Below are 14,402 nucleotides of genomic sequence, written 5' to 3'. Positions count from 1 at the left end.
CTGCAAGCTCTCTGGAATGCACCAAGGCTCTTTTGAGGGCAAGGTGGTTAAAACTGCACAAAATCGCCCAAATAAAGTCTTAAACAATTAAAGAAAAACTATCCAGTGATCCCCAGAATCAACAGCCCCTCCCCAATAGAGTCCAGGCACCAACGTGGAGAAGGTTAGGAGGTACCAGCGGGCAGCCAGTCAAGAATCAGAGGTTAGAGACCTTACGGGCAACTGGGAAACAAAATGGCTGCAGCTGCTGCTGCTCACGATCCAAGTAAAACTGAACCTGAACAACCAAACGACTTGCAATTTGTGTTTCTACACCTTGTTCCGCGATACCTTCAGAGTTCTGAAGAGGGCCAGGACCCTCCTGTTTACTCCCATTTGGTCTTTCCCCAGTTAAAAAGTTAAGAACTAACCTTTCCCCATGACCCTGGTGAACTGTCCAGGAATGTCACCTTCAGATACCGGGGCTGCTGCTGACTCTCCATCGCATGTCGAGACACTCTGGGACTGAAAGCCATCAGACGTCGATTCCTTTTCGGCAGCTGCTTTGGCCGATCGGCTGTCTGTGCCCAGTCCAGGTATAGCATTGGAGGGGTTATTGGGGTCTGTGTTGTGCCCCTCTTTGGGGGCCAGCTGAGGTGGGGTGTAAGCTTTGATCGGGGTTATAATTATCTGCTGCAGCTCCTGAAGGGCATTTCGCAAGTTCCCTCCCTCGAGAATGTCCTGTTGAGAGTAAAACAGTACAGCAAGTGCTCATCACTTCAATCACTAGGCATCTAGACTGGAACAATTGTCGCTCAGTTTTATCACCTTTTCACACTCTGAATTCATCATGTTAGTAGTCTAACTTTGTGAGGAAAAAAATTAGTATTTTTCCATGCAATCCATCCACATGACTTCTGTGAATGAGAGACAGTTTAGTGCTAAATCTATGCAGAACCACAGTTTAGTGCTGTGGTCCTGGAGTCCACTAGTTGTAGGGTTGAGGGTCATTTCACTTGGAGCCTTACAGCAAGGTCAGAGAGGCAGAGAGAACAGGATTTCATCCCATCAGATTAGGCTAGATTCAAACCCAGGTCCCAATAGTTAAAAGGACAGAGCTCTGTCCCACCGTTACCTATTCACCTCTATCCCCCCACAACACAACCACAAGTCTTTTAATGATCCATTACTAGACAGAATTTTACAATGTTACTATTAGTAATTCAAGTCCAGAACCCAAGAGCGGATACGGGCAAAACCAGCGACTATAACTCCTCCTGTGGCACAGTGAGTGAAGACTCCAAGCCATACAATGCAGGTTTGATCCTGGTCTGTGGTGAATTGGCCGATTTCAGCCAGCGCAGCAGTTAGCGTGCTACAACTGATCTCAGTGGCACTACAGAAGGATACTTGAGAGTCTATAGCACTGCACGCCAGCAAGAATCAGCATTTACAGGAAGGGGGAACATTGGCAACAAGTGATATTTAAGTGGAAGAGTCTCGGTGAATGAGTGACCATCGGCAGAAGGTGCATTACTGGAAACCTGAGCGTTTAGGATCAAATTAAACCGCTCTGCCACAAGCTTCCAGATTTTAGAAATGTCACATTTCAACATTCCCTGCAAAGAACTGGCATACTTGTGGAATTTGGTTTAGTGTCACACAACTGTATGCCAGTGTCACACAACTGTATGCCAGTGTCACACAACTGTATGCCAGTGTCACACAACTGTATGCCAGTGTCACACAACTGTATGCCAGTGTCACACAACTGTATGCCAGTGTCACACAACTGTATGCCAGTGTCACACAACTGTATGCCAGTGTCACACAACTGTATGCCAGTGTCACACAACTGTATGCCAGTGTCACACAACTGTATGCCAGTGTCACACAACTGTATGCCAGTGTCACACAACTTGAGTTTAATTTCCAATATTCAAACTTGGTTTACCCACTACTGCAGAGTGTCAATCAGGAATACCTCATAGTAGCTAAGCTTAAAATTACTGAGAGGGGGAAGGGGAGGGAAATGACAGGGAGGAATATGTACACACGCACCCCATCTCACCAAGTATTCCTCACTTGCTACAGCTCAGACGGCTCAGTGTGTTACTGCACCATGTGATATGGGCACATGTTGCAGCAAGATCCAATTCCGAGACTGCGTTGTTAGTTGATCTTAACCAGAATGGCAGGAAAGGTGCTGTAGTTGGTTTAGCGCCTCTGGGGAGGGAAACACTGAGGAAAGGAATTCCTGCTCTTGGTCACTATCCGGTGACCACCGCAGAAAAGTGCATGTGAACGCACAGCGAGAACAGGATCAGGAGCAGCAATACGCATGATGGCGTATGCTGCCAACATTCACAGCCTGGGCTCCCATGCTGACTGGCCATTTGGGCAAGGTGTCAGAGGCCTGAATGAATCTTTGAATTTCTACCCAGTACTTGCAGAAGGGAGAGAATTGGAGAAAGAGAAATCCCTCAACTCACCTTTTCCAAGGATTTCAGCACGCCCTGTCGTTCACGCAACTTCTGAATGCTCAGGGCTATTTTGTGCCGTGCCCCCTTTGTGACATTCTGCATAACAAAACAAAACATTTAATGAGAAGTTTGGGGGGAGAGAAAGAGAGAAGGCGGCAGTGAAGAAAACAGGAAGAGGAAAGATAAAAGAAAGACTTGCATTTCTACAGCACCTTTCACAACCACCGGACGTCTCAAAGTGCTTTACAGCCAATGAAGTACTTTTGGAGTGCAGTCACTGATGTAATGTGGGAAACGCGGCAGCCAATTTGCGCACAGCAAGCTCCCACAAACAGCAATCTGATAATGACCAGATCATCTGTTTTTGTTATGTTAGTTGAGGGATAAATATTGGCCCCAGGACACTGGGGAGAACTCCTCTGCTCTTCTTTGAAATAGTGCCCTGGGATCTTTTACATCCACCCGAGAGCAGACGGGGCCTCGGTTTAACATCTCATCTGAAAGACGGCACCTCCGGCAGTGCAGCACTCCCTCAGCACTGCACTGGAGTGTCAGCCTAGCTTTGTGTGCTCAAGTCCCTGGAGTGGGACTTGAACCCACAACATTCTGACTCAGAGGCGAGTGTGCTGCCCACTGAGCCACAAGCAGACACTGTGGGAATTTTTTTTAAATTAGATGCCCTGCTCTTGATTCCCAACCAATATCCCATCTTTAGAAGCCCGCCTGTGTGGAAGTCAGACGAGGGGAGCATTGGGCTCGTGCGTGATGCCTCCCTGTGGTAGTATCCGGAATCACACAAGCATGGCCACTTGGCCGAGGTATTGGAGGGTTGTTGCCAGCTGTCGAACTGTACCCCACAACAAGTCACCTTCAACAGAGGAGGGGAGGGAAACACAAAACAGCACATTGCTGACAGTCACTACAGCTCTTTTCACACGTGAGAAATACAGGAGTAATAGATCGGCAAGAACACATTACACAGAAACTTCAAAAGGCGCAAGCTACAAGATAATCATGTGGAACGGTCTTTATACAGTTAGAATAGTCTGCGCCCTTGTCTAATCCGCCCTGCCCGCAGCCTCCCGTACGAGGTTCTGCTTGTCCAGCACTCCGTCCTCACTGGCCACAAGCTCCCTCTGTTGCTCAACGCATTTAAAATCCTCAGCTACAAATTCCATTACAGGCTCACTTCACCCTCTCTCTAACCTTGTCCAGGCTTATGGTTTCTCCAGTGTCTTCAGATCTCTGACTCTGATCTCTGCACCTCACCATCGATGGCAGAGCCTTTAACCGCCCCAGCCTTACTGGCCACAACCCCTCCACCTCTCCAATTCTCCAATTCTCTCCTTGCCTTCAAATGCCAAACCCCTCTCATCATCAAGCTTCAATTCAGCTTGCTAACTTTCCACACCTAGGCTTTGCATGCATTCCTTTCTTCACGGAAGCACCATGGGACATTGCCTCACATTAAAAAGAAGCTATATAAATGCAAGTTGTTGTTTATGATACCATCCAAAACTCTCCATTATATTGCAGTCTTGGAGCCACTCCCAGGCAGCCACCATTTTAAACTGTTTAGATTACAAGAGAAATCTGATGTTGACACCAGGTGCCTGAATCAAAAAGAAAAGTGCCCCATTCTCCAACATTGACACATCACCTTAGAGCACAAAATTACTGCAGCAAAGCTACCTGAACTCCGTGGTTTATAGGGGCTTTTAATTCAGGTTTTGTCTCGACAAGCAGCAAAATTGAAGACTACATGAAGTAAATAGTTGGTAGCCCAGTGTAAAAATCTGGGACTCGCTCGCTGTACATCTTCCTGGTTTACATGACAAAAAACAATGAATTTTAGCACTTTGACATGTGCGGGCAAGTGTGCATTCACCATAAGATATAATGAATGGTAGCTCCTCGACTCTCCAACATTTGAAGTTTAATAGCCAAACTATTCCGATAGCCTGCAAGGGGGCGGCTGTGAATTGCCACAGCGATCACTGATCAACATTACTGTATCATACGTGTGATAAAAGACAAACCTGAGATTCCAGCTGGTGTTCGGTCAGAGTCATCATCTCCTCGTAGGTTAGCTGAGAGAAGAGTGACGCGTACTTGTGTAGCCGAAGACTTTTTAACCACGTGGGCACATCTGCGAAAGAAAGAGAAACGGAATCAGTTACAGAAACATGGAGGCGAAGCACTAACTCACTAGTTTGCTTTGTAGTGCAATATTCCAGTGATGGCCATTCGATAATAAATATTTCAATTTGTTATACATTGTATGACAATTATAGTTATACACCAGACTTCGAAATGCCAGTAACCAATTTGGACAATCACTCAATGAACTTGCAGTGGTCATAATTATTATCCACCCACTGTGCAGTCACATCTCAACAAGGAGCTGACCAGCATCCATTAACAGCCATAGTCACCATGTGCCCATATACTGCACAGCACTAAGACAGTGTGACTGCGGTTCACCGCCACATCAATTACTTGGCGACTGGCATCATTCCCCAGAACAAGTTCATAATCTCAAATGTGCCACTGGGGCAGCCACCCAACAACTGACCAGACTCTTTCCCACAGGACAGGGAGAATGGGAAAATGAGTCACCCAAGGCACCTCCCCACACACCCAACAACTGGATAGAGAAGCACTGGCCTGGGGTATAGGGTGTTGGGGCGGGGGGGGGGGGGGGGGGGGGGGAAGCAAAACAAGGGAACGGCAGAGAGAGAGCAAACAAGATGTGGATTTGAAGCCAGGTCCTAGATGTGAAATGAGTTTGTAATTACTTCTAATTCAGTGCACTATTCATCCAGTTCCCCAACAAAAGCAATCTCAGAGCAACTGATCTAAACCATAAAGATCGAGACAAGTAGAGAAGAGGGAGGTAATTTAGCCCAACTACCTTTATCACAGCATCCAACTGCCTCTTGATTGAGTCGAGTTTTTGCCTGCACTATCCTACTTGGAAAACTAGTCAAGGCACTGATCACAGTGTGCCTGAAGAACTGCTTCTTGAACTAGCCTTTTACTATTTTATTGTACCCTTATGTTGCAGTAGAACTAGTTCCTCTACTTCTCCTGATGTTCGAGACTTTTACCGCGTCCGTGCCCTGTAATCGTGGTTTAATTTAACTAGCACCGCCACAAACATGAGGCAGGCAAGAGAGAAAACACATCTTCCGATTTATCGAAAGTAATGGCACAAGAGATTCAGTAGCAATATAAAACGTTCTTCGGAAAGCCCATTAGACCCAAATAACCCAGGCTCTTTTAGATTGATTAACCCCACTTATTCACCATTTCCCTGTATCCCTCAATCTGGGAAACACTCACGATGCTTTAAACCCATGCATACTGTTGCTTTAATGTCCGCCCCGTGTAACTTATTCCACAACGTGGTTTACCCCTTCAGTGGAAAAGTTCCCCTCGACTTCCCTCCTTATTTTTAAGCAGTGTCCCCTGGGATTAGAACCCTTCACTACAAGGAGCAAGTTTCCTGGATCAGCTCAAGTCAACTCCTTTCATAATCTCAAAAACTTAAATTGGGTAATGTTAAATTCTCCACTTTTGAAAGAAAACAAACTTAATTCTTTTAACATTCCACAATTTAAATTCTTGATCTGTGGAACCATTGCTGCTCGCCAGAGCTGCACACAGTCCTCTGCTTATTGTCTTCCATTTGCTTGTAATACAATGGATTTTTACAACAGCAGCACATGACATACCCCATTCTCATATTACACTAACATATATTCATCAACTCTGAGCCAGTCCTACCCACGATAAAACATTATTCACACAAACTCCCTGCAATATATAAAATACGATTATTGTAGACGATCACTGCTAAGTTAGGAGGTACAGCAAGCGGTGTAGATGGGAGCAGGAAGTTATACAGGGTTACAGTCAGATTCAGTGAGTGGGCAAAACTGTGGTAGCTGGAGTTCAATGTGGGGAAGTGCGAGGTCATCCACTTTGGATCCAAGAAAGACAAAGTCGGAATTTTTTTTATTAATGGCGAGAGATTAGGAAGGGATTTGGGTGTTCATGTACATAAATCACCGAAAGCGGCCACACAACAACTTGCATTTATATAGCGCCTTCAACATAGTAAAACATCCCAATGCGCTTCACAGGAGTGTTATCAAACAAAATTTGACACCAAGCCACATTAAAAAAGAGATATTAGGACAGGTGACAGGTTTTAAGGATGTTTTAAAAAGGAGAGGGGTAGAGGGATGGATTTGAAAACAAAGATGAGAATTTTAAAATCGAGGCGTTACTGGCCCAGGAGCCAATGTAGGTCAGCGAGCACAGGGGTGATGGGTGAACGGTGAGAGATAGGACACGGGCAGCAGATACAAACAGTAATAATGTCAACTGTGGCTCAGTTGGCAGCACCCTCGCCCCTGAATCAGAAGGTTGTGGGTTCTAGTCCCACTCCAGGGACTTGAGCACATAAAGCTAGGCTGACACTCCAGTGCAGTGCTGCACTGTCAGAGGTGCCGTCTTTGGGATGAGACGGAGGGAGTCGAGGGTTATGGGGAGTGGACAGGGAAGTGGAGTTGAGGCCAAGATCAGATCAGCCATGATCTTTATTGAATGGCGGAGCAGGCTCGAGGGGCCAAATGGCCTCCTCCTGCTCCTATTTCTTATGTTAAACCGAGGCCCCCGTCTGCTCTCTCAGGTGGACGTAGAAGATCCCATGGCATTATTTCGAAGATGTATGGTATGATACCACAGTATGGTATGGCAGCTGTAGCTACTATGACCGGAAAGCCCTGCAGCGGGTAGTCAAAACTGCCCAACGCATTACCGGCACCCGGCTACCGACCATAGAGCACATATACCAGAAACGCTGTTTACGGAGGTCACAGTCCATCATCAAAGGCCCTACCCACCCCAGCCACAGTCTGTTCGCCCTCCTGCCATCTGGGAGACGCTACAGATGCATTCGCACCCGTACGACCAGATTTAGGAACAGCTTCTTTCCCAGGGCTGTCATCCTACTGAACTCCACAAATAAACTCTAAAGCCTGCACATCCGCCAATGCACTTTATTATGGTTATGTTTATGTTAATGTATTACAAGCCAAATGTATGTTGAATGTTTAAATGTCTTAATCTAAATGTACACTCTCGGGAGCCGCAAGCCTACATTTCGTTGTACTGCACTTGTGCACTAACAATGACAATAAAAGTTGATTATGATTATGAAGAGCAGGGGGAGTTCTCCCCAGTGTCCTGGGGCCGATATTTATCCCTCAACCAACATAATAAAAACAGATGATCTGGTCATTTATCACATTGCTGTTTGTGGGAGCTTGCTGTGTGCAAACTGGCTGCCGTGTTTCCCACATTACAACAGTGACTACACTTCAAAAGTACTCCATTGGCTGCAAAGTGTTTTGAGACCTCTGATGGTCGTGAAAGGCGCTATATAAATGCAAGTCTTTCATTCTTTTAATCAAAAAGGCTAATGGAATGTTGGCCTTTGTATCAAGGGCTGAAATACAATGCGGACTAAGTCATGCTTCAGTTGTTCAGAGCCTTGGTCAGGCCCCATCTGGAGCACTGCTTTCAGGTTTGGGCAACACACCTCCAAAATATATTGGTCTTGGAAGAGGTACACTGCGGATTTACCAGAATGATACCGGGGCTTAAAGGGTTAAATTACGAGGGCAGGTTGCAAAAACTTGGCCTGTATTCCCTCACGTTTAGATGGTTGAGTAAGCATGCAGGTGCAGCAGGCGGTTAAGGCGGCAAATGGTATGTTGGCCTTCGTAGCGAGAGGGTTTGAGTACAGGAACAAGGATGTCTTGCTGCAGTTGTACAGGGCCTTGGTGAGACCACACCTTGAGTATTGTGTGCAGTTTTGGTCACCTTACCTGAGGAAGGACGTTCTTGCCATGGAGGGAGTGCAGCGAAGATTCACCAGGCAGATACCTGGGATGGCAGGAATGACGTACGAGGAGAGATTGTGTCAATTGGGCTTATACTCACTGGAGTTTAGAAGATTGAGAGGGGATCTCATCGAAACCTATAAAATTCTGTCAGGTCTGGACAGACTAGATGCAGAAAGGATGTTTCTGATGGCCGGGGAGTCCAGAACCAGGGGTCATAGTCTAAGGATAAGGGGTAAGCCATTTAGGACTGAAATGAGGAGGAATTTCTTCACCCAGAGAGTGGTGAACCTGTGGAATTCTCTGCCACAGAGGGCGGTGGAGGCCAGTTCATTAAATATATTCAAGAAAGAGTTGGATATATTTCTTGAGGCTAAAGGGATCAAGGGATATGGGGAGAAGGCAGGGACAGGGTACTGAGTTTGGATGATCAGCCATGATCTCATTGAATGGCGGAACAGGCTCAAAGGGCCGAATGGCCTACTCCTGCTCCTATCTTCTATGTTTCTATGTTGAGGGGTGATCTGATTGAGGTGTTTAAAATGATTAAGGGAGAAATCTAGAACAAGGAGGCACAATCTTAAAATTAGAGGTAGGCCATTTAAGGGTGAAATCAGGAAGCACTTCTTCACAAGGGGCAGTGGAAATCTGGAATCTCCTCCTCCAAAAGGCTGTGGATGCTCAGGAGCAATTTAAATATTCAAGACTGATCGACAACTTAGTAGGTAATGGATCAAAGGTGGTGAAATTAATTTTAGGCACAGATGAGTCAGATTCTAATTGAAGGGTGGAATGGGATTGAGGGGCTGAACAGCCTCCGCCTGTTGTATCACGGCCCACGAGTTAGCCTTTTAACTCAAATCTTAATTCAGAACTTCTCTCCTCTTTCCTGTGGCCCTGTAACAGCCACCATTCATTGAGCAGAGAACACGTACAGATACCCCCGACTAGACAAGTCTCGATGCCACTCTGCAATCAGCTACAGGAAACTTTGGTTTATCCAGAGGTTGTATGTCCGGAAACCTCGATCTACCGGCAGAAATCAGGAGCTGTTTTGTTAGGTTTTTTTTCTTCTCGTGGCTTTGTTTTCAACAGTCGGGCTCTGGAAAGTCTCTCTGAAGCTGTTGCTAAGCTACAGAGATGCTTCCAAGGTACGGGCCGACTGTTTACAAGCTGTTGCTAAGCAAGTGTGTTTGTTGTCAGATACGGAGATGAAAACCTCCGTATGCTTCAACATTAACTTTGTATGTCCGGCAATTTTGATAGATCGGCAACAGCTCGGTCCCGTCGGTGCCGGATATAACAAAGTTTCCTGTACTAGGAAGAAAGAGAAAAATGTTCTGCTGTAACTAATCTTTCGATTTTTCCTTCTTTATGAGAAAGGGGAGAGAAGGGAAATGAAAACAAAATTGTTGGATGTGTCTAGCCGTTTCCAAATGAGGAGACAGAGAAAAGCCGGTGAGGAACTCAAACCCTACGTACCAACCCATTGGTACTCCACTGTCCCGGTCCACCGTACTAATATAGCAAGACTTTCTGTACATTGCTGAATTTCATTACCTATTTTCCTAATAGCTTACTCCAAACACTGAAATGCAATCTCCAAATATGGCTGCAATTCATTGATATTCTACTGATCAATTAATGTCATCAAAATGGTGGTTGCTGCAAGTCTCAACATTTAAGACAGACTACCAGACTGAGGCCAGTGACTGATCACCAAACAATTGAACTAAAACAGTCAATAAATATACTGCAAAGTCAAACCTGTGTTGCGTTCCCATATTCAAGAAAATCTTCGAGGGGAAGCCACACAAACTACAGCCTAGCACTGGCCAGACAGAAGCAACAGAAGCCTGGCAGCAGTGCAGTGTAAGTGGAAACTAAAGCAGGGAGAGAGAAAAAGAGAGAGAGAGAGAGAGAAAAAGAGAGGTGTGTAATGATGGGTGCATGAATTTTTCATACTGTCATTCTGAGCTGTGAAAAATAAAAGAAAAAAGTCGGTACAATTATCGAACACATCCTTCCAATCTAGGCTTGTGTCTGAAGAGAGTATTTGTCCTAAATAGCACTGGTTACATGTCTATCGCTGTGGCAGAAGTAATTTGGATATGAATTAAGAGCACACCGTGTACTGGCTTAATTCCAATTCTTACTGTAGCATCTTGGCACCAATCCACTAAATAAGCTTAGTGACAACACTGGGAGGTTTGAGCGATGAGCAAGATCTTGTTCTGTCTAGGTTCTATCTATTCAGCACTTTGTTTAAGGAGCGACGTGGTTAAATCCTGACATTTCATTCACTGACTAATTAGTTTCCACCAACTGCTGTTTGCGATTCAGAGAATTCCTCACACTTATTGTTTTGAGGAACTGGAGATAAATGAACAGTCTGTTGATGTCACCACTGATGCGATGTAAAGGCAATTAAGGCCAGAGACAGTACAGAGTGGGTGGAGCAGAGGATAAAAGTCACAGGACGCAGGAAAACTTCCATATTAGAAGCACCATTTCCTGGGTCATGTTACAAGGCAACAGCACAACAGAGGGTTTTAAATTATGTCATAAACTAAGCACGCAAGGCTGCAGCAATTTATGAATGTCATCTGAACACATGGATGGGTTACTACCTTGTAATGCACCTCCAGGCATTTACAGTACACACAGTTTTAGACATTAAATGCATACAACTTGAAGAAATGTAGAAGGAGGGACTGAAATGCAATTTCATGTATCTAACTCAAACCAAACAATCCCAGTTATTTCCAGATATCAGAAAATAGTGTTACGTACACACATCCGGTTTCATTAGAAACACCCTCCCTGATCTCATCTGTTGTGCCCCAACACCACTCATTACCTGGGCACTGTCTACATCAAGAACGGGCACTTGGTTGAGGTAGCAGAGAGCAGCAGCCACCGGCATCATTGGGGGGGGGGGGGGGGGGGGAGGGGGTGAGAAGAAAGACACTTAGGTGTCCAATTCCACCCCCCCTCAAAAAAAGGACGCTTTTTCTCACCTTCAACAGACACCAAAATGGTGGAAAGATAGAGTGCGAGAGCACCCAGCATAGAAGGTAATAAAAGATCAAAGGGCACAGATGTCACTTGTGATTTTCCCCAACTGCTAAATACTGCCAACTAAATGAACGGCAGCTTAAAATGCAGAAGACAATCACACAGGGTCCTTGCTCATTATGCAGTGACCACTGCTGGAACGGTGCAGTCAGGATCTGGCTGTGCTGTGATTTCCCTCTCCCCATGGTCAAATAGAGCGTCACACTCCATCTCGACTCATACACAAAGAATGAGCACTCAGGCGAGGTCATCACAGGACGACTGACATCCACGATGCCAAAATACAACAACAGTCATCACCTTCAGGGCATTAGAATTCGAAGAACAATCAGTTAGAATGAGAAGTTAAAACCGAGGCCAAATCTGCCTGTTCCAGAGCAATATTCGAGGAACAGGGAGTTCTCCGTTTCCCAGCAACATTCCTCCCTCAACCAATGCCTTCCAAGATAGGTTAACAGGGCTGCCCGTGGGATTTTGCTGTGCACAAGGCTGCCATATTTGTCTGCAGAACAGTCATTGCACATCGAAGTAATTTACTGTGACAAATGCAGACACATGTTTGGGAAATGTGATCGATGCTTTCCAAAACTGGCTGCAACTTCAAAAGTAGGTTGTTTAAGGGCTCACTTGAAAGGAAAACTTTAGTACACAGAAGAGTATTCCCCGAGCTCCCAGCTTCAGTGAGGTTCATCAGCACATGCTGATACTTCCATTTACTGCTTTGGAAAAAATATTCAAAGTTCTTGCGACCAAATGATAATATTGCTAAAATACACAGGCAAACTAGAGGTCAACAATGGAAATATTTTTCAATATCTGAAATCTATTCCAAGATGCTTTACTAGTTATTGGTCAAAGGATGCGCGCATTACTGTCTTTCCTGCACACTGAAATGAAATAAAATAAAACATAAAACCAGTATGCTAGCAAGGCGCAAGGGCTAGCTGCGGAACGAAGGACTGTACATGATCTGTATTCAAGCAATAGTCTTCCTATCTTGGGACAAATGTGACACAGGCTGGGCCTTTCACAGATCAAACCCAACTATCCACCTCATTACAGCTGCCTTTACATTGACCGTAGATGGGTTGCACTGCTGGTTCCCGACACGTTGGTCTTGTGCAGCCAGAAGCAACCTCGCTGCAAACCGGTCACACTCACCAAGACTGGCCAACAGGTTTTTAAAAAATCCTCATTTTACTGTCCGCTTCAATGTCCCTGTAACCATGTCCACACGTCTGCCTGAAAAAGGTCCAACTACCTCCCGCCTCACTCCTAACTTCCTAATCTTTATGCAGACTTTGTTCTACTTTCAGCCTAAACTCTACGGCCTAGAAACTCGTCTCGGGCGGAGGCGAAAGACGGGCGGTATCGGATTGGCTGCCCGTTATACGCAGTGCCTGATATTCAGGAGCTGTGTACAACGGGCGGCCGGTCAGAGACCGCCCGAGACGAATTTCTAGCCCTATGTAGTTCAATCACATTTTCTGAGCCAATAACCTGGTCACTGTCTCTTACCTTTCATTCCACTCCCCTCCTCCTGAAATGTGTTGCGACTTGACCCCTGTTCCTCTGTCTGCTCACTGCCGCCACTCCCAGAGGAGGCTATGCTGCTCTGCGGGGAGAGCGGTGCATGGTCTGATGGGGCGTAGACTGCCCTGGTACGCAGGTCGTCTGGAGACATCCACTCGCTGACCACAGACTGGTTTGTCATATTGATCGGTGGGGTGAGGGAAACCGAGCGCTTCAGAGGACTGTGGTTGGTTTGGGTTTGGCCTTGGAGAACTGAAAATTAAAAATGGTACATTAATTTATTTGAAAAATTTAAATGAAGAAACCTGTCCCCCTCATGCAACAAATGTAGTGGGCAAAACAAAAAAAAAATGCTGAAAAGATGGGGTTCAGGTGTTCAGTCCTGGTCAGTCCTGCAAAAGTGTCACTCGCTCCCCAGCCTGACTGCGTTGCAAAATGTTAATCTTTCTCGGTTGCTAATTGACATTGCTGTGCATCTCCAGTGTTTGGCGTTTTAAATAACAACTCATATCTACTAGGTGAACACTTCAGGCCCTCATCAGTCTCAGTGGGTAATGGATGGGCTCCACCTGCAGCTAGAGAAACACAAGTAGTGCGAGGGCCCCCTTCCTGCGCTGCCTCCGCGCCTCCCAACTGAAGGGAGGCTAGTACCATAAAGGTAAATACCGAGCTCCCGACAGCTCACGAGTTAGTGCTAGAAAGCGCATTACACTCCGACCCCACCAACACCGCCTCTAATGTTCTTCAAACTTCGATCAACTCAAGCCAAGGCACAACCATTTGTGCAGTGCGATTTAAAACACCAGATTCTCCAGTAACCTCAACATTTCTGCCCTACGATCTGAAAAATAGGACTCAAAGCAGAAAAACACAACAAACTTTAAAAAAAAGCCCCTGTATGCACACACTGTCTTATAAATTGATTCCAAGATTTAAATGTGCAGATTTATGATCCTTAGCATGCATTTATGCGCAAGAAAACTATTATAAAGCAGATTCTTTAAACTTTTTTTTGCATTTTTCAGCATCAGAATTAGAATGTTGTAAATAGGAAAATCATCTTACATTCCACTTTCTAAAAAAAGGTGGGAAGTCTAAATTCAGCGACTCCAACTAAATAATGGATTGTCTGTTTAACAGATACTCTGCTACATTAGGACCAAGGGCAGTTTCTAGACCCTAGGTTGTAGCTAGTGAATAATGAAACAGCAAACTGAATACCAATTAACTGTTCAGCATTTACAAAGGCTCAAAGAGGCAAAATTAATCCGGTGATGTCCAGACTAGAAACTTCCACAAGGATGGATTGGTCTTGTTCAATAGAACAGGCCTCAAATCACACAAAGTATACGCAAGTTTATTTTGCCAATTTCCCTCCTTCACCCCTTCCCGCGTTACGGCTCAATGGGTGCCG

The 14,402-nt window shown here is 45.5% G+C and overlaps 1 protein-coding gene across 4 annotated transcripts in view; it reads right to left on the bottom strand.

Annotated features, from left to right (window-relative positions):
• The window catches only part of samd4b (sterile alpha motif domain containing 4B), an 88,020-nt gene that overhangs the window by 19,437 nt on the left and 54,181 nt on the right, over positions 1–14,402 (bottom strand). For 3 of the 4 annotated variants that reach the window (XM_085973189.1, XM_085973188.1, XM_085973190.1), the window contains exons 4-7: positions 12,974–13,240; positions 4,502–4,611; positions 2,472–2,558; positions 411–720 (exon numbers count right to left, since the gene is read on the bottom strand). In XM_085973189.1, coding sequence (XP_085829315.1) covers positions 411–720; positions 2,472–2,558; positions 4,502–4,611; positions 12,974–13,240 — 774 coding nt within the window. The remainder of the gene's footprint in view (positions 1–410; positions 721–2,471; positions 2,559–4,501; positions 4,612–12,973; positions 13,241–14,402) is intronic. The other variant, XM_085973191.1, reaches the window with a different exon arrangement.

Source organism: Somniosus microcephalus, chromosome 34 (assembly GCF_052327205.1).
Source record: "Somniosus microcephalus isolate GS21.2 chromosome 34, FLI_Smic_1.0, whole genome shotgun sequence".
In the NCBI taxonomy this organism is placed as follows: Eukaryota; Metazoa; Chordata; class Chondrichthyes; order Squaliformes; family Somniosidae; genus Somniosus; species Somniosus microcephalus.
The sequence above is the reverse complement of the archived record's forward strand: the minus strand, read 5'-3'. Positions and strand labels throughout refer to the sequence as shown.